The following is a 20,444-nucleotide window of genomic DNA, read 5'->3' as shown; positions in this document are numbered from 1 at the left end:
AACACAGGGACCAGCAATGGGGTCAGTGTTCAAGGGAGAACACGGGCTTGAAGGGCAAACAAATTAACTTGCGCATTTATTCGTTATTTTTTTAAATTTGTTTTTGAGCCATACTTGGCAGTGGTGCCCAGGGATTATTCCTGGCTCTAAACTCAGGGATCACTCCCGGTGGGGTTGGTGGACCATGTGGGGTGTGGAACTTGAACCCAGGTTGGTGATGTGCAAGGCAAGTGCCCCACCTGCTGTTTTATTGCTCTGGCCCCTGGCTAGCTTATTTTTGCAGTCTGAGAGGACAAAAAAATTTTCCTATATGACTTAATGGCAACAGTTTCTTTGTTTACACCATTCTGATTATAAACAGCTTCACAGACTGTCTAATTTGAATAATAGGGAAACCCGTGTACTATATATCTATCCTTTCATATGCATAAAATTACCTTTCCTTTTAAATGAGTAGAGCCCTTAAATTGCCATAAAATAAACTAAGTCACTTCTTACATTTTTATAAAATTAATATTAATGTAGTATTCACATATTATATTCAGTAAATGCATGTTACAACTTTGTGGTAGTTCATCTAACTTAAAAATTACACAAGATACTTTTTCCATTAAAAGCTAATGAATAATCATTATAAAATTATACAAATTAGAGATAACAGGACAAGTAAAAGTTAAATTACTTATATTACTTTCAACTTTATAATTAAACACTTTTACTGTGCCTATTTAAACATTTTTTATAAAAAAATGAGTTTTTGCTTTTTTTTCACAGCACATCGCAATAACTTTCTATACCATTAAATATTCTTCCAATATTTCATGCAGAGTATTCAAAATATGTAAACAATACAATTCATTTAGCCAATCCTTCTTACTGAAGGGTTTTGTGCAGGATTATTATTCATAGATACCTCCCATTTTATCCTACTGTTTTATAATCTAACTATAAAAACTTGTCTTCAAATTCAAAAGTTAACTTGAAGGAAGTTTACATTTATTTTTTGTGAGAGGTACAAACCAGAAGGGGCACACCTATGAAAATAATGATTAAGGGGCTGGAACAATAGCACGGCGGGTAGCGCATTTGCCTTGCATGTGGCCGACCCGGGTTCGATTCCCAGTATCCCATATGACTCCCCATCCCCTCCCCCCCACCAGGAGCAATTCCTGAGTGAATGAGCCAGGAGTAACCCCTAACCCCTGTGTATCGCCAGGTGCGAACCAAAAAAACCAAAAAAGAAAGAAAGAAAGAAAGAAAGAAAAGAATGATCAAGAGACATGGAAAATTTTTTTACAAAGACCTCAGTAATTTCCCCATTCTTTACTTCCATTGAACAATAGGTTTTTCACCTAATGATCCAGAAATCTCCTTTACCTCCAAGTCTTGAATGAATAGCTTGACATTCATAAAAGAGACGTCTAAGGGTTCTGAAAATTTTCTATGCGCTTCAGTTGCAAAGTCAGTCAAGGTAGTGACACAATCAGAATATTCTTTCTTCATTCTGTCCATTTCATCAGCTCGAGCATACTGCAAAGTAAAACAGAAACAATGACACTGAACATCATTGTGCTTATCTTACAGATTTGGGAATTGTAAATGAAGACTAATTTTAGAGAGAGAGTGAGTGAGAGAGAAGGAAAAAGAAGAAGAGTGGGCGGGGCGGGGGGGAGGATGGCGGGAGGGAAACTGAGGGCAGTTGGTGGTGGGAAATGGTCACTGGTAAATGGATGGGTATTGGAATGCTGTGTGACTAAAATCAATCATGAACAATGTTGTAACTGTGATTGTAACAACGTTGTGAACACAGGTAATTCAATTTAAAAAAAATTTCAAAACGAAAGACTAATTTTCACTTTTACTTATACATTTTAACTAATTTTACTTATACTTTTGCAGAAAGCCCAATTCTTATGAAATGACAAAAGAGTTTTGAAGCTAAGACTCGTGATTCAAAACAGAAAACAGTCCATGTACATTTGCCTCATGTGTCAATATAATCTTTAACCAAATTATATACTTCTATAGTATTTCTCTATTGCAAATATAAACATAACAATTCCAAACACATCCGTATTGTCTTAATCTGCCCATGCTATATCAATAGTTCGCAAACAACTTCTTTGGGACCACACTTAGGATGCATGCATGATTTCAGAGGATATGCAGTTAAAGGACTCACTTGCTTGACTTCCATAAACAGGTCTCTCCATCTCCCGTTCAGCAAGAGTAATTGCTGTTTCAGATCTCGGGAAACCATCTCATCACATGTTTCAATGAGAAAGTTGCCGGCATCATTCATGGCTGTGTGTTGTTGAATCCAATGAGGCAAATTTCGAAAAAAGTCCTGAATGATAAACAACGTATACTCATGTAAACCATAACCAAAAATTCATGGAGGGTACGAATGTGATTAGACTAAGAGAGAACTGAAATCAACAGATGAGCAATAATGTGGTGCAATATTTAAAGAAAAATCTTAAATTTATTTTAAAAATATAAGTTTTAAGTGGGCTGGAGCGATAGCGCAGCGGTAGGGTGTTTGCCTTGTGCACAGCAGGTCCGTCTGAACCGGGTTCGATTCCTCCGCCCCTCTCGGAGAGCCCAGCAAGCTACCGAGAGTATCTCGCCTGCATGGCAAAGCCTGGCAAGCTCCCCGTGACGTATTCAATATGCCAAACACAGTAACAACAAATCTCAAAATGAAGACGTTACTGGGCCCGCTCAAGCAAATTGATGAACAAAGGAAAGGACCGTGACCGTGACCATCAAGTTTTAAGTACATTAAAAAGAACTGAAATGCTATGTTCATAATCTCTATGCCTTATCTTTTGGTAGACAAAAAATATGATTATTTTCCATTATTCCCAGTTTTACAGATAAAAAAAGATGAATTTCGATGAGTACTAGGTTTGCAAGATTGTTATTTTTTGGCAAAATCTTCAGATGCCAGAGTCAAATAAAAGATATAACATTTTAAGGAAATATGCAGATTTACTTGGAAGGAAATAGGCATTTGATTTAATATTTTTTATTTTAAAATCTTAGTATGGCACATCCAGATAATTAGCACTGATGTGGATGAATTGTCAAAAGAGAACTTTTACAAATTAAATATCTAGATCTTAATACATCATCCTTCTTTTCTGTAGTTAGATTTGTACTTGGCAATGAAACATTTTCTATCTAATATTGTGTGTGTGACACACATCACAGTAAAAATCAAGGTTATTAGAGACAATTAAAAAATCCATTTCATAATCCTTTGTGTGGGATGGTTCCCCACATAAATAGAGAGAACACTTCTGTTCCTGATAGTTATATTTTCATGGATGAAATTAACCTTGCTGATATCTTTTAAGGCACAGTGATCTAACCAGAGAAGCCCAAATCTATATGGTTTCACAGCTTTCTGGTCCTTAGTGACACCAGGCTATTTAACCTCTGGGAAATATTGAGTGGTCAGACATTCAGAACTATATTCTTACTTGGATAACACAAAAACTGATAAACCCATCTTAAGGGGGATTCTAAGGCTCTGCTTGTTTCTTAATGGGAGCCTGACATTTGAATACTCTTTACATATGAATTGATTTTCCATAAGAAAATGTCAGTTCCCATTAAGAAAGGATGAGCCCATTTCCTGTGCTATTTTAATGTAACTGACATTAAGATAAAACACACTTTTGTGCACATAAGTATACCCCTGATAAAAAGAAAATAACATCACTCCACTAAGAATAAGACAGTTGACTGAAAGCTGATGATATCCTAAAAAGAATATCCAAAAAGACAAACTGTGAACCCATCTGTTCAAAAGCCATCACGTAGACTCAGTAACTGCAGATGACACAAAGTCCATTTCAACCCGCTCTTAGATTTGAAAATCCCTGGTCTCTGGGGTCCTAAACCGGTCCCGCTTCAAGACCCGATATTGACTAGAGCGCCCTCTGCTGCTCATTGCTTAGTACCGCCTCCCCTCCATGCTGTAGACCACTTTCAGTAACTGCCTCCTAAATGCTGTGGTCAACACCCATTGATCAGCTAAGGAAACAATAGGGCGAATGAAATGCTCTATTGAGTGGTGTATGTATTAGATGAGTGCACGGTACTTTATTAATCTGAAGGCACACAGATTTTCAGGAAAACTCAGCATTCCTGCATCACATTCACAAGTCTATAAAATCCTGAAAACGACACGTAGATATCTCCAATAGACGCTTGAATTTCTAAAAGCCACCTCACCTTTTTGGCAAGTTCTGATTCACTCAGCATTTTTTCAGCATCCTCTAGCCAGGCTTGAAGGCTATCCACAGTGTTGCCATAACGATCCCAGTTGGCAATTACTTCCTCCAGCATGCTCCTTACACTCCTGACTTCTACCGAGAGGTTCCTCCACTGGACAGTGGTGTCATTCATGAATTTCATCACATTCTCAGCCTCTTCCACTGAAATACACAACATCAACTATTGGCCTGATTTGACATTTGAAGCCCAGTATATCTTACTCTAGGGTCTTACACGCCAGTGGACATTCCCAATCCTTCTTGAGATTATATAGACAATAGATGTAATACTAGAATTTCAGTTTCTGCTAGCACAAGAAACAACTGATTACTACTAATATATTTTCATGCGTGAAAATTGAAGCAATGAGTATGTGGTTTACATTTCTGGCCAGCAGGACAAAATAAATGTCGTACGCATCTGCTCGCATTGTAGATGCAATCTAATGGATGGTTTTAGCCACAAGTGTTATATTTCATTTTCAACAAATACATTCATTTACAAGGTGAACTTGCATCTGCAAGAAATAAACTGAGTTTTCACTTATTTGCTATGATGATGAGTCCCTTTTTGTTATTAATCCTCTGAAGAATGGAAAGTAGGTTTGATGAATAAACTTATGTTTTGCTCTCAGAAAATCACCCACAGAAATTTGAACACATATGGAAGTACAATGCTATAGGCTAGTTGTTGTACAAAGCCATGAAGACTGACTCCACAATGTGTCTCGTGGACAATCGCATGGCCACAAAAATATTCAGGAGAAGCGAAAAAGGATCTGGTCATAGAGAACCAGGGAAGTTCAAAATTCTGCTGTACTCAACACTAAAGAAATTCTGTCACTTTTTTTTAATTTTTAATTTTTTTATTTTTTAATTTTTATTAGTGAAACACCATGAGGTACAGTTGTAGACTTACAAATTTTTGTGCTTGGGTTTCAGTTGTACAATGATAAAGTACCCATCCCTCCACCAGCGTCCATTCTTCACCACCACTGATCCCAGTACCCCTCCCACCCCTCTCATTCCCCCATCCCACCCTGCCTCTGTGGCAGGGCACTCCCTTTTGTTCTCTTTCTCCTTTTGGGTGCTGTGGTTTGCAAAAGAGGAATTGAGTGGCAATCATGTTCGGTCTATAGTCTACTTTCAGCATGCATCTCCCATCCTGGGCAGATCCTCCCAACATCCTTTATTTGGTGCTTCCTTCTCTATCTGAGATGCCTTTACCCCTAGAATGTGCAGCTGGCCTCCAAGCCATGGAGTAAACCTCCTGGTACTTATCTCTGCTATTCTTGGGTGTTAGTCTCCTATTTTACCTGAGCCATCAGCTCTGACATACATCTCAGCTGTCTGTTTCAAGATCTGGTAAGTCACTTCGTATTGTTCAAAGAACTTGCTATTTTCTATAAAAGACTGGAAACAGGAAAATGGTTAGAGATGGCGGCTTATGGAGAATGTCAAAGGCAATTTATTTTTTTTTCCAAGCAGATAAATACGTGGTGATAGCAATCTCATTAAAAATATCAAATTCGTTACACTGCTGTAAATAACCTAAGCTTGTTGAGAACATATAAATTGAGTCACATCTTAGATTCTAATTCAGCACTAGATTGAGAAAATGGCTTATTTTTCTTTGCTTTGCTTTCAGAAGAGAGAGGTTTCTTCAGAGAACCTAGGGCTCACATTTAGAAAGCACTAAATTTGGAAGAACATTTTAACGTGTCCCACTGTGTTTTAGCTGTGGAATTCTGTTCTTTGAAGATTAATTCAGATGAATGATGGCTATGAGGAACTTAAGGTTATAAATAAATAGCACAAGGCAAAAATACTTCCTTTAAAATAGAAAGTAGGTACAAAGCATTTATAAATAATATAAATACCCATACAATATAATATAAATACCCATACAATCAAGCATGTTATTCATAGTTACATATTTTTATTGCCTAGCATAAAATTACAGATAAGACACATTTAAACATATCCATAAATGTATATATAATAATGAAATAAACAAATAGGGTATATAAAATTTAAAAGCACAGAAAACAATCTTTAGGTAACTTTTATTGCTACTTGCTCTCGGTAATATAAAACATTTCCTTTTTCAAAGATTATTCCTACTCCTTTAAAGTAGAAAATGAATGTGATTATAATTAGCAACATATCATCAATGGCTCTTTCATTTTTGTTAATAGCATAATTAGTTCTTGTGAATTGAGCCCAGTAAAAGGTTTGATGTGTCATATTATAAAAGGTTAAATTGGTCTTCACAACCCAGGTGAAATCCTGACTAGTTGCTTAATTATGAAGATGCAAAATCTTGTGCATAGGTATAAAACTCTGCATATGGAAGTTTTGTTGACATGACAAGACTGCATTAATTAAATGTCTATCATATTTAAAGAGAACATGAAGAGTTAGAGATATAACACATTTTGTATCTTTGTAGTTTTGTTAAGACATTTGTACTTTTATAGCAATTATTCTTCAGTTCTTCAGAAACAAAGTGAAGAGACAGAGCTATGAGTTAGCTTATGTGTGGGGTTCCCTGATATGTACTTTATTCATAAATACATTAATAGACTATTGCTTTTGTTTGAGACTAGAGTACGACAATTGAAGTCTGGGTAATTTTATTTCTTAGCCTTTTGTTCTATACTCATAATCTCTCCCTGTTCCCCAGCTTGGTAGAAAGCATCTATAGTAATCTAACTCTTGATTAATTTAACCAAGTAATCAAGATATGATTGGATAAAAAAAATTCAACTAGTATGCAAGACAGAAGAAATAAATCTACTTTACAGAGTTTGAAAAATAATCTCCAGTTGGTTTGGGCACAAATTTCAAGAAACCAATGAAAACATAATTGTTCTAAATGTCAAAGACATAGGAAATAATCCTTACATGGGACGGAAGGAAAAAAAATATGCTGTTGCTAGAGATTAATAACTTTTTGGAGGATTTGGAGCAAGACCTGGATTATTTCTGACTGTGCTCAAGAATCACTCCTGACAGGACTCAGGGGAACATACACAGTGCCAGGGACTGAACTCAGCCCAGCTATATGCAAGGGAAGCACCTTACAAATTAATTCATCTTAATAACAAAGTTAGGTAACTTTAAATCATAAGAAAATTGTTTACATTATAATTTTTGGTCTAACATTTTGGTATAAGCCTTCATTAACATATATTAATTTCCACAGAATAAAAATGTAAGTAATTTATTTTAAAGGAAAATATTTAAAAATTTTTCATTGTTTATTTGAATTATTTCTCTTTTTACTACTAAGTAGCTCCATTAAACGAGATGTTCTTTTGTTTCTTCCATAGTAAAAAGTGAATTTTGTGTTTACTAACATGGGCACAGTCAGAACAGGTCTAACAAATTGTCTTCGGCATTATATGACAGTATGCAATCTCTTGTCAGTTGCATACACACTACATCAGTCAACAAGCTCTGGAGAAGTGCTTGACTCCACAAACTTCCTTAGGAATTTAGCAGTTCTTAGCCGAGTACCTCCTTTAAGAGAGAAATAGGATGCTAGTTCTCTACTTCTCTAAAAAAATTAGCATCTCATTTTGGAGATAAAATAAGATAGAACTGAGAACTCAGACTCGGGAAGAGATAATTATGGAACTTTTACATCCAGAATATTATTTGGTTATTAGATTATGTAGTAGCATATGGTTCATTACAAGAAATTTATTCAGAAACCAAGAAAAGCATTTCACTTAAGAAACTGACTTCATGATTTTCTTTGGACATCTTCCTGCTCCTTAAAATGTTCTATTCTAAAGAAAATAATCTTCATGAAAATTCCACAAGGATGAGAAAAGAAGTTTCAGAAAGTATTAGCTAGAAGGAAGCCAATATTGTTCTTTAGAAATATACCCATTGTTCTGTGATGCTCATTGTTTCTACTACTACATTTTTGGGAAAAGTTTAAATTTCCAGAAACTAAGATATTTATAAAGCCTTGTGTTGATGAAATAGCTGAGCCATAATTCAACAAATTCAACATGACAGATTCCCACAAACATCTCTCCCTCATCCCTTCCTCCCCCAAACTATCAAAGTTATGGAATGTGAATTAAAGTATTTTCAAACATGGGCCATGATTAAATGGCACGTTCATTTATTTATGTTACCTACATTTTTTAAAACTTGTGACAAGAGATTATTTTCATTTTTTTGTTGTTGCTGCTGCTGTTGTTTTGGGGACATGTCTGACAGTGCTCAGGGCTTACTTCTGACTTTGCTCAGGGATCACTCCTGGTAGGACTTCAGGGGCACTTTATGGTGATGGAGATTGAACCAGAGTTGACCACCTGTGAGGCAAGCATTCTTAAACCCTGTACTATCTCTCCCGCATATGATTTTGTTTTCTATCTTTAAAAATCTAGTTTTTTGGTAGCTGAAGCGATAGCACAGAATGTGGGGCGTTTGCCTTGCATGCAGCCGACCTGGGTTCGATTCCCAGCATCCCATATAGTCCCCCGAGCACCACCAGGAGTAATTCCTGAGTGCAGAGCCAGGAGTCACCCCTGAGCATTGCCGGGTGTGACCCAAAAAGCAAAAAAAAAAAAATCTAGTTTTTTGATCTACAGGCATGAAGGACAGAAACCAAATCGTGTTTTGAGGTAAGTGGAATGATTTTTAGATTTTTATTGAAAGTAAATATAGTGTAGAAATTAAAGAAAGATTGACTGTAGGGTAGCTTTAGGCTGGATGGGTAAGGACTGGCAGTGGGACACTCCTCCCTCCAATGTGAGCCCCCAGCTGGGCTGAGGAAACTGCTCAATTTTCAGCTTCTGATTTTAGTTCACACTGCCAGGTTCAGCAGAGGACCATATGCATTGCAGGGGATTAAATAAACCTTTATGGGCTGTCATCTTGCCCTGTGTGTTTTTTTTCTCCCTCTCTCCTTGTAAGGGGTAGTACCTAGTATCAAGCAATAGAAACAGGATTTTTCATAAGTGTTTAGGGTGATCCAAGTGGGGCTGGAGCAATAGCACAGCGGTAGGGAGTTTGCCTTGCGCACAGCTGGCCCAGCCGAGCTGGGTTCGATTCCCCTGCCCCTCTGGGAGAGCCTGGCAAGCTACTGAGAGTATCTCGCCTGCATGGCAAAACCTGGCAAGCTACCCATGAACAACAAGTCTCACAATGGAGATGTTACTGGGCCCCACTCGAGCAAATCGATGAACAACGGGAGGACAGTGCTACAGTGCTTTAAAAATCATGTTTTTACATCTAATATTGTTATATCCAGTAACAATGATCAGTCTCATTCTCCTAACCCTGAAAGAGCCTCGAATGTGGCACTCTTTAGAATCTCAGGGCTAGGATGAAGAAGACATTACTGGTGCCTGCTCGAGGCAATCGACAAACAACAGGATGATCTGTGATCGTGATTGTTATATATTAAGGGTGTTAAGTATTTAAGTCACAAACCTTTTGATTCAAAAAGGTGTGGATTCAAATTCTGGCTCCACTTATCCTCAAAGGCACAATCCAGTTCCTCAGTGAAAGGAGGCGTGGGGCCAAAGAGATAGTACAGTGCAAAGGGCATTTGCCTTGCACACAACTGACCCAGGTTCGATCTCCAGCATCCCATATAGTTCCCCAGAACTGTCAGGAGTAATTCCTGAGTGCAGAACCAGGAGTAACTCCTGAACATTTCTGGGTGTAACCCAAAAAGAAAAAAAAAAGGAGGTACAATAGGATACAATAGGATGCAGGCAAAAGGCTTAGCACAAGGAAAAATGTTCAGTCAGCCAGAGCAAGTCAAACCATTGAACAAAAATAAAACTACCTCAAGAGCTTTTTTAAGAAACATGAGTGATATATCCATGTAACTCACCTGGGGTCAAGACTATTAGGAAATGCTTATTAATGATTGCTATATTTGTAGGGTAATTAGCAACGGCACAAAGAATTGTGAGTTGCAAAGCAGTTTAAAATTAGCAGCTTAGAGAATTCTTTAGGAGTAGGCAGGAAGGATTTTTTTTTTCTTTTGAAAATCACTAACAGCCACCCTCCACTTACATATCCTTGATTCGAGGTGTTCTGAGAATTAACATCATTGTGTTGGAACATGACCCTGAGGAAACAGTCCCCAGTAGATGCTTCACTCTGATTGGTGCCCCTCAAAGAGTTTAGATAAAGATGAATCCTGGAGAATTACTTACTGAGCTCAGCATCTCATTGGACAAGACTAAAGCCAGAAAATAGAAATGCATAATCTGTGTTCTGTTTTTACAGGTTCGATATGATGGCTTGACATTTTTTTTAAAAAATTAGATTTTTAAAATTGTTTTCCAAAATAATTTAAAATTGATAAAAGTGGGCAGGGATATAGAACACATGTCTTGCATGCATGAGATGCTCGATTAGATCCCCAGCACCACAGTACCTGGTGCTACTAGGTATAGTTCTGATGCTTCCTATCACCTCTGGGCTTGGCACTGCCCAGTGAGCACTGCTGGGAGGGCACCTCAAACAATGAGTAAAAGAAATTATCATAAATTTTGCATTTGAACCCATGATTAGGAGACTATTTTATTAAATATGTAGAAAAATTTACAGATGCTAAGTCTTTTTAAAAATAAATAAATAAATGTGCATTTGTCACTTAGAAAATAACATTAAATGTAATCAAACTTATTCTGGCTTGGGAATCTCCAGTAATAATAGACTTTCAACATTTTTTCTGAAAAGAAAAAAGAAAAGAAAACAAAGAGTAAGTGGCACAAAGTATCCAATGACACTGGTGATAGAGTCACTGGGACAAGTCAGCTTATATTTTTAATTTGTGCTTTTGCATGAACTCTTATTAATTTATTACTCAGGATTTTTGGTGAAAAAAATAGAGCACTGTAGGACAGAGATTCCCAATCAACATGAATTTTGAAAGCCAGTTTGTGTTGCTAATCTATTAGGTTGACCTGCTTAAGAAAAACAAATTGCATTTAATAACTATAATTCTTTACTTATGTATTAATGGAAATTGCTGGTTACAGAACAGCTAATACCTCCCATCAATTGAGTGTATCTATTCTAAGTAGATTTAAAAATATCTATATGGTTGCTTAAAATACGATATTTTATAAAAAATTACGTTGGCACAGGGATTCATAGATACGACTTCACTTTTCCTGGGTGTACACAGGAAGTAATGAAATTCAGTAAATCACAAAAAAAAAATTTACAAAAAGCCCACGCTGGACCTAACAGAGAAAAGAATTAGCTAGACCCATGTGGACAATTGATAATTGTCTTACACTAGACCTGAAGACAACCCTAAAGTCTTTTCATTTCCTCTTAACATCAGCTCACAATCCAAGTGGTGAGCAGAAAATGCAAAAACTCTTTGAAAGCAATAAAAAGCCGGTGATGGTGGCTCCTGCCTTAATAGAATGAATACAGCAAAACCTTACAATATTTCCCAAGAATAGACATATAGATTGACGATTCTAAGACTGTTGGGGAAAACTCACAAACTTCGGCTAACCCCCTGAATGAGAATACACAGAGCTTTCACACTGAAATGCAAGACAAAAATCACTGCTTTCAGGCAAACAACAGGCTTAGAAGCTAAAACCTACTGGTCCTGGGATTGCTCAGAGCTCCAGGCTGACTTACGATATAGTTCTGCAGAAGCAGCTCCACAGACTCTCGCCTGCCATACTTGATGATCCAAGACTTCAGCTTCGACTCTGCAAGAACTAGCAGTGAGAGCAGACGGTACTTTAATTCTAGAAATTCCATTTTCATTAAGTGTAGCTCAGACGTGGAGGAAACAAAATGAAACCTAGAAATAAAACACCGAGAATTTACAGAATGTAACTAATAGTAACGGAACAGAGCTGACTTAACCTGTTACGTGTCAGCACTAAAAAAAAAAAAATGCCATGCAGACTGCCATCCACTCAGCCGGATCAATCGCTATCCGGAGGTCTGACTCCTTCCTAGCCCTGGCTTTCAAGGCGAAACCTGATTGATTGAAGTCTTTGATTTAGTGCTCTCCCCCTGCCAACACGGCTCTCTTGCCTGTTTCTTTTGTAAGCTGTTTTTGCAATATTACATAATGTTCCTTACAGTACTGAATAAAAATACAGCCTCTGGAGGAACCAGTCTGTGACTTTCAGGCTGTGAGTGCATCTAGCTTTTTTACTCTTTTCAATTAATCATATATTCAAATGCTGGCATCCTCAGCACAGACTCTGGGAGCTCGATTTTAGAGTACCCAATTTAACCATCTCTGTAAAGCAAAATGATTTCACTGAAAAGAAACGGGCAAAGCATCCACTGAGCACGGACAAGGCTACTTCATGTAAAACCAGGCAAGCTCTTACCTCTCAGCCATGTCCTCTAGCTGATCGGCAGGCACAGGGATTCCATTAACAGTCCTGGTCCGGTAGATCTCATGGAATGCTCTTTTATGGGCATCTGTGTTTTGCAGCAGATCCTAAGATACAATTTTTTTGAAAAACGAAAAATGAAGCAACATGTTCACAGAAGGCTAAGAAGCATCATTTTCAGCTCGCTCTGATGAGTCAACGTGCTCAACAATTTGATTGTGCTGCTACAATCATTTGCAGCTCAGAGCTGGTGCAGGGACCCGGACACTTGACTCTCAGGCCCGGTGCTCGAGCCAAATCTAATAATAATAGCATCTTTAAAACACACATGACACGGGTTCTGTAATGCGTTCAGACATTTTAAAGGCACATGGTCCAAAGGAAAAGGGAATTGCTGCCATCAAATATCCTACGTGGGTATTTTTCCCCTTCCTTCATTTGAGATAAGCTGGTTTTAGAAAGCATAAAAACTGAGCACAACTAATTTAACCCCTTCCTGGCCAAAAGAAGAGTGTTAGGTTGTTAGATTTTGTTGGAAACACATGGTGGCTGGCATAAAGTGAGATGTGCTTGCCCTCTAGAGTAAGTTAATCATATTACAGTGCAGCTTGAAAAGACGCAGTATGGTTAGAAGAGTTCAGACAAGCACAGGGAACATGTCAAGTATTTCACAGTGGGAAGAGCCAAGGTGATGGTTCAGAATTTTTTTTGTTATTTTTGCTTTGTTTTGTTTTGTTTTGTTTTAGGGGGGTGGGGTCACACCCAGCAATGCCCAGGAGTTTCTCCTGGCTCTGCACTCATGAAGTACTCCTAGTGGTGGTCAGGGGACCATACGAGAAGCCAGGGATCAAACCTGTGTCAGTCTCGTGCAAGGCAGGTGCCCTATCTGTTGTACTATCACTCTGGACCAGAGAATGTTTTTCATAAACCATGTAGAACTTTATAGGCCTGAACAATTTGTTTAAACTCATTTTGAATCTTTCTTGCTTGTTTCCCAAGTTGGAATATCATAATGCCCATACAACTTGTCACACAGAAACAAAGAAAGAGACAAAAGTAGATCTAGGCCATTTTGCTCAGAGGTGAGTTTATAGGACAGAAGCCCAAAAGTCATTCCTGGGAAGGAAGACTCAACTGGGCCATCAGAATGCTCAGTGAAGTGGTGCAGATCTTGGCAGATTAATCGGAGAAAGCAGACTTTTTTTTTCTTTTTTTTCCCTTTATTTTATTTTATTTTATTTTTTTTTACAGTTGTAGATTTACAATTTTTTGTGCTTTGGTTTCAATTATACAATGATCAGATACCCCTCCCTCCACCAGTGCCCATTTTCCACCACCATGGATAATATCCCTCCCACCCTCATCCCCCCATCCCCCCTGTCTCTGTGGCAGGGCAATCCCCTGTGTTCTCTCTCTCCTTTTGGGTGTTGTGGTAAAGCAGACTTTTTTTTTTAAATTCTAAAACTATAAGAATGATACTTGATAAAAGGGGAGGAAGAATGAAGTTTCTCATGCTGTAAAACTAAATGTTCAAGTCATGAGTGTTTATTCAGAGAAGTCACCGTCATGGTCCTCCCGTTATTCATCGATTTGCTCAAGTGGGCCCAGTAATGTCTACATTGTGAGACTTGTTGTTACTGTGTTTGGCATATTTAATATGTCATGGATAGCTTGCCAGGCTTTGCCATGTGGGCAAGATACTCTCAGTAGCTTGCCAGGCTCTCCAAGAGGGGCAGAGGAATTGAACCCAGCTCGGCTGGCTCAGCTTTGCACAAGGCAAATGCCCTACTGCTGTGCTATCACTCCAGCCCATTCAGAGAAATAAATTACTGTTTTTAGTTCTTGATATTTCTACATTATAGAAAACCACAAAGCCAAACTACGTTTCAAATTTTTTTAATTCATTGAGATTCTGTGATTTACATTGATTGAGGTTGAGGTTCTGTGATTTAATTGATTGAGGTTCTGTGGTTTTCTGTTAAAAAAAGGTTTCCCATGCACATGATTCCAACATCATTGTACCCCAAACCCTCTTCACAATTTCCAACACCCCTCCCAGCCAGCTCAATTGTGTGGATAAGTTCTCCTTTTATGGAAAAACCACTGCTAGTCTCATACATTTTGTTGTGAACACCTTTTCACAGCAGGTAACTGTAGCAATATGCCCCAAGTCAGTGGATACCAGAGGGAGACCCTCAATCTAACCAAGAGCTGATCAAGAGGACGGAGGTTCTAGCCCAGCTGTTATTGCTGTGAGCATTTGTCTCTACCACTTCTATAATATCTAGACCCATTTCTTTCTTTTTCATTCATTTATTCATTATCTTTATAGAATTTAAAATTTTATTGTAAGTTGTTTATGGGTTTGATGTACAAAGTGACTGCAACTTCCCCATCACCAAAGAGCCCCGATCTCTCCATCATGGTCCTCATGTCACTTCAAGTCAGTCTCTGCTTTGATAATGTCAGCTCTGTAATCAAAGGCCAAGGGGTTCGTCACCATTCATTACTTGTCTCTGCCTTGTCTTATATCTCTACACCAAAGATCAGCGTGGTCCCCTGGTACTTTTCCTCTCTCCGAATTATTTTAGTGACTCCCTCTAGCTCCATCCAAGTTGCAGCAAACTGAAGATTTCTTCTATTCTTTTTTGGGGTAGTCTCCTAATTGGTACTCCGCAGGCCCAGGGGGTTCCTTCTGCCAATTTGCAGCCAGTTAGAAGCTGATTGAGTGCAAGGACAAAGGCTGTAAAGCTCGTAGGGCCCCGCAGTGCTGGAGAATATTCCAGTTGCTCTAGCAGTGCTCTGAGGTATCAGTCACACCCCACGCAGACCTCCAGGAACACATAATGTTGGAAGGACTGTTTGGGTGTCGGAAACCAATCCAGGGTCAGCCGCCTTAAACCCTGTACCATATCCCTGACCCCAACTTCAGCCTTTCTGACAGTTAAGTAGCATTCTATTGTGCAGATGTACCAACGTGCACTTGAGTTTTTCCACATTCCTACTGTAACAAACATAAGGGTACATTTATCTCTTCAAATTAACCTTTTATTGTGTATATTGGGGGAGATACCAAGAAGGGAGATTGTGGGTCCTAAAGGAAGCTCTTTTCTTACTTTTTTTGGGAAAATATAGAGGCTGAATGTGGTGACATTCCCACCAAAAGTGAATGAAGTTTCTTTTCTTCCACATCCCACTAACACTGGTGTTTCTTGTCTTACAGACACATACATGCTCACAGAGGAGATGATATCTCACTGTCACTTACAATTGTGTTTCCCTGATAATAAATCCATAAGCTTACTGGCCATTTGTATGTGCTCTGCAGGAAACCCAGACACATTTTTGTTAAAAAAAACAACTGAATCACTGTGAGATACACAGTTACAAAGTTGTTCCTGATTGGGTTTCAGTTCTACAAAGTTCCAACACCCATCCCTTCTCTTTGTCTCTGTCTCTGTCTCTGTCTCTGTCCCTGTCTCTCTCTCTCTCTCTCTCTCTCTCTCCCTCCCTTCCTCCCTCCCTCCCTCCTTTTGACTCCCAGACAAATTTTTATAGCTTATAATATGGACTGACATTCCTCCAAGTGAGAAATTGGAGGAAGTCCAGGCACACTCATTGCCACGACCATGCCCAGCTTTGCTGTGCTACACCTGACTATATTAAGTCATTAAATCATGGGTATGGGGAGGGGTGTCTCTGACAATATCAAGATATTCAAAGGTTCAGCTGTCTTCAAAGAGGCATTTTCTTCTGTACAGTTTTCAGGATCAAGGTCATTACAAACCTTTGACAAGACAAAAAATCCCAAACAAAACATGTCTGACCAGAAGATAAAAGAATTACAGCTGATGTACTATCAGTGGGTCTTTTCAAAAGCTGTCTTGCTCTCGAATGGAAAACAGGGAGCACCATTTAGGGCTCCAACTGCTGTGCTCATAGGACATAATGAAGTCCTTTAGGACTCCAACTTTCAGTGAATCAAGACCCCGGATCTCTGATTCTAAACAAACAACAAAATGCAAAATTGATTTTCCTGGCAAATAACTATTCCAGTGAAGCAAGAGATTCAAACTGAGAACCCTGAGATTTTTGCACTGGAATCCTTCAAGAATCCTCCAAGAAGACTGATATGGATCTGCTTGGAAGCAAATACACATACAAATAGAGAAAAGCAAAGATCACTAAGCACAGAATTCACATCAACATGAGTGACAATCAATAGTTCAACAAAGTTTTTTAATGTGGCAGAATTTGAATACTTGACAACAGCTTATAAGTTAGGGGAAAAATGTTGTGTCTAAATGTTTTTAGCTTCCTATATTGATTAAGGAGGTCAGGATAAAGATTAATTAGACACTTAATCACTTAATCACTTAACTTCCCGTTAGTCGTCGATTTGCTCGAGCGGGCGCCAGTAACGTCTCCATTTGTCCCTGTCGCGTGCTAGTGTAGCCCAATGGCATCTCTTCGCTCCAGGAACATGGAGGGCCTCAAACCGATCGTTCATGACCTTGACAAAGAAGTCTGACCATCTGGTAGGTGGGCGGCCACGCGGTCTCTTGACATCCCGTGGAATCCAATCAGTAACAGCTCTAGTCCAACGGTCGTCTTTAAATCTCATTACGTGACCAGCCCATCTGATTTTCGACACCTTGGCAAATGAGACAGCGTCCCTGATCCTTGATCGTCGACGGATGTCAGAACTCCGGATTCGTTCTCTCATTTGAGTGAAACGTGATATTCCAAGCATAGCTCTTTCTATTCTTCTTTGGGAGACCTGAATGGCGTTCTCATCTTGTTTGCGTAGGGCCCAGGTCTCTGAGGCATATGTTAATGCAGGAAGAACAGTGGAATCAAAGAGATGTGCCCGGAGCCGGAGGTTCTTCGTCCTCTTAGCTATTTCTTCGACGTTCTTGAAGGCGTTCCAAGCCGCTCTCTTCCTCCTGCGCAGCTCGGGTGCCAGGTCATTTCTCATGTTGACCTCTCGACCTAGGTACACATAGCTGTTGCATTCGGAGATGGTCGTTCCATTGAGAGCGAATGGGGCGTCAGGAACAAGGCTGTTTCTCATAAACATTGTCTTCGTAAGATTCAGCTGTAGTCCTACCTTTCCACACTCACGGTCAAAGTCGGCCAGCATTTGTGCCGCTTGGCTGATGTTTGGTGTTATTAAAACAATGTCATCAGCAAAGCGGAGGTGGTGTAGTTGCCGACCATCTATCTTCACTCCCATTCCTTCCCATTCCAGTCGTCGCATGATGTTCTCGAGGGTGGCACTGAAGAGTTTTGGTGAAATGGTATCACCCTGCCGCACCCCTCTCTTGACATCAACGATCACTTCTTTGTAGAATGGTGAGATCCTGGTAGTGAATCCGCAATACAGCTCACGGAGGATCCTGATGTATTGGGCTTGAATGCCCTGATTGGCTAGGGCTTCAATGACCGCTTCCGTCTCAACAGAATCAAAGGCCTTCTTTAAATCAATGAACGTTAAGCAGAGCGGCATCTTGAACTCCCGAGAAACCTCAATGAGTTTGATTATTGTGTGGATATGGTCGATGGTGCTGAATCCTTTGCGGAACCCTGCTTGCTCACATGGTTGTCCTTCATCTAGTGTTCTGCCAATCCTATTCAGGATGACTCGAGTGAACAACTTGTAGATGACAGACAATAGGCAGATCGGGCGATAGTTGCCAATGTCATGGATGTCTCCCTTCTTGAACAGTAGTACGGTCCTGCTGGTTTTCCATTGAGATGGAACCTTGCATTCAGACAGGTAGCGAGTGAAGAGCCGAGCCAGTGTATTGATGAGTACTGACGGCAGGTTCTTCAGGTGTTCAGGTCTGACCTTGTCTGGGCCGGGTGCTGTTTGCTTCTTTACTGACGAAATGGCGTGTCGGATTTCGGAAGGGAGAACGTTGGGAACGACATACCCATCCTGTGGAATTTGGTATGTCGGCAAGTGGACATGGCTATCGAAGAGATTTGAGTAGAAGTCATGGATAATCTTCTCCATTGCCGTTCTGGAGGATGTGATGGATCCATCAGGACGTCGGAGGGCAGTCATCTTGGTCTTATAGTTGGCGAAGGACAGGCGGGCGTTACGAATACTTTTCCCGGCTTCTGCCGCATCTACCAGTACTTCTGCTCTTCTCTCTTTGAGGTCTTCCTTGATCGCATCTCTGCACTGCTTTGCAAGCTTGGACGTTAGCTTGCGGTTGCCTGAGGCATGCGCCAAACCACGCTGGCGAATTAGCTCAAGAGTTTTCGAAGATAGGCGACTTTTTGTGGCTATCTCTCTCTTGGCGTTCCTCGCACATTCATGGAGGTGCTGAACCAGTCGATCGTATTCCTCGTCAATGTTGTCAACAATGGCATCTTCCCATGTTGCCGCAATAGTACCAAAGAGTTTCCAGTTGGTGGTCGTTCTGGGAGTTCTCTTTTTGAACTTTGCAGCCCTTTCTCCCCGCTCTGTGAAGTAGAATTTTGCACGAAGGAGACGGTGGTCCGATCCCGTTCGAAATTTTGGGACAACAGCGACATCAGTCAGGCAAAACCGTCGATTGAATATGATGTGGTCTATATAAGTATCTGTGGCACAATTTTAAGGACAACCTCACTTTGGAGTTATCACATCAGAAGAGAGAACAAAACAAGGGAACAAATTAGAAACCAAAAACTTGTTAATCAACTTATAAATATCAAGACTTTAGGAAAGGGGAGGATGTAGAAACAAAGAGACAGGGTTGAGACAAATTATATACAGAATTCAGAAAAACAGAAATATAAGAAAAATTCAAAACTAGAAGTCAGAGATCATCAGATTGAACTACAAATAAAATTAGAGCCATTTGCTTAAAATTAGAGTCAACATCAAGAACTGGGCTGGAGCAATAGGACAGCGGGTAAGGTATTTGCCTTGCATGCGGCCAACCCGGGTTCGATTCCCAGCATCCCATATGGTTCCCTGAGCACCACCAAGAGTAATTCCTGAGTGCATGAGCCAGAAATAACCCCTGCGCATTGCCAGGTGTGACCCAAAAAAGAAAAAAAAATCAGAACTGTACATACTGAAAACAAAAAATGGAAAGCAACATTCCAGGTAAATACTAATAAAAGAAAGCTGGCATCCGTGCATCAATGTCAGACAAAATAGACGACCCACAGACACCATTCTCAGTTGCTAGGTATTAATGATCAACCTTTCGCTTCACTAGAAGACACATTAATTTTGAACTTAAACTCACTCAGGAAGCCTCCAAATAAATAAGGCAAAAGCTGACCAAATTGACAGCACTGTGAGTTCCCAGCAACTGCACCAGCAATTGAGGTAGGCAGGGACAGCTGAACCAGGGAACTGTGGGTGTGAGAGATGCACAGGAGGGGAGACTGTAAGATCTGTAAGCCCAGCCGTCTTTGGAAGAAGCTTTGGTGTTTATTTGGAGCAGATGGAAGCTAAGGGGAGCCTTCCTGAGGGGAGAGGGGAAACGGATGAGCTGTATTTTGAAAGGCTCCCCGTGACCTTTCTACTGAAAATAGCGCCCCCCTGAAGCAGGTGTCTCTGGGTTTCTCAGAGCTGATGTTAATGGATTCCCTCACCACACGCTCTTCTCTTGCTGACTCATCTTCTCCTCTCTGATCTCTTTATACTGGAGTCTGCCATGCCCAGTGATGGATCCTTTTCTCTCTTCTGTGTTTCCTGAACTGATTTCTCTAGCTCAGGATTTTGGGTTGTTGTTGCTGCTGCTGTTTGGGGGTCACACCCATAGTCCTCAGGGCTTCCTTGTGG

General features: G+C 39.8%; 1 protein-coding gene across 5 annotated transcripts in view; it reads right to left on the bottom strand.

Moving 5' to 3' along the window:
- The window catches only part of SYNE1 (spectrin repeat containing nuclear envelope protein 1), a 566,819-nt gene that overhangs the window by 382,981 nt on the left and 163,394 nt on the right, over positions 1 to 20,444 (bottom strand). For 4 of the 5 annotated variants that reach the window (XM_056125930.1, XM_056125931.1, XM_056125932.1 and 1 more), the window contains 6 exons: positions 12,647 to 12,759; positions 11,934 to 12,102; positions 5,603 to 5,699; positions 4,246 to 4,448; positions 2,183 to 2,347; positions 1,378 to 1,530 (listed from right to left, as the gene is read on the bottom strand). In XM_056125930.1, the coding sequence (XP_055981905.1) occupies positions 1,378 to 1,530; positions 2,183 to 2,347; positions 4,246 to 4,448; positions 5,603 to 5,699; positions 11,934 to 12,102; positions 12,647 to 12,759 (900 nt within the window). Of the gene's footprint in view, positions 1 to 1,377; positions 1,531 to 2,182; positions 2,348 to 4,245; positions 4,449 to 5,602; positions 5,700 to 11,933; positions 12,103 to 12,162; positions 12,185 to 12,646; positions 12,760 to 20,444 lie in introns of those variants that run through there. The other variant, XM_056125934.1, reaches the window with a different exon arrangement.

The sequence above is a fragment of the Sorex fumeus genome, unplaced genomic scaffold (assembly GCF_029834395.1).
Source record: "Sorex fumeus unplaced genomic scaffold, SorFum_2.1 ptg000061l, whole genome shotgun sequence".
NCBI lineage: Eukaryota > Metazoa > Chordata > Mammalia > Eulipotyphla > Soricidae > Sorex > Sorex fumeus.
Note: the sequence above shows the minus strand (reverse complement) of the source record. Positions and strands in the feature narration are given on the sequence as shown.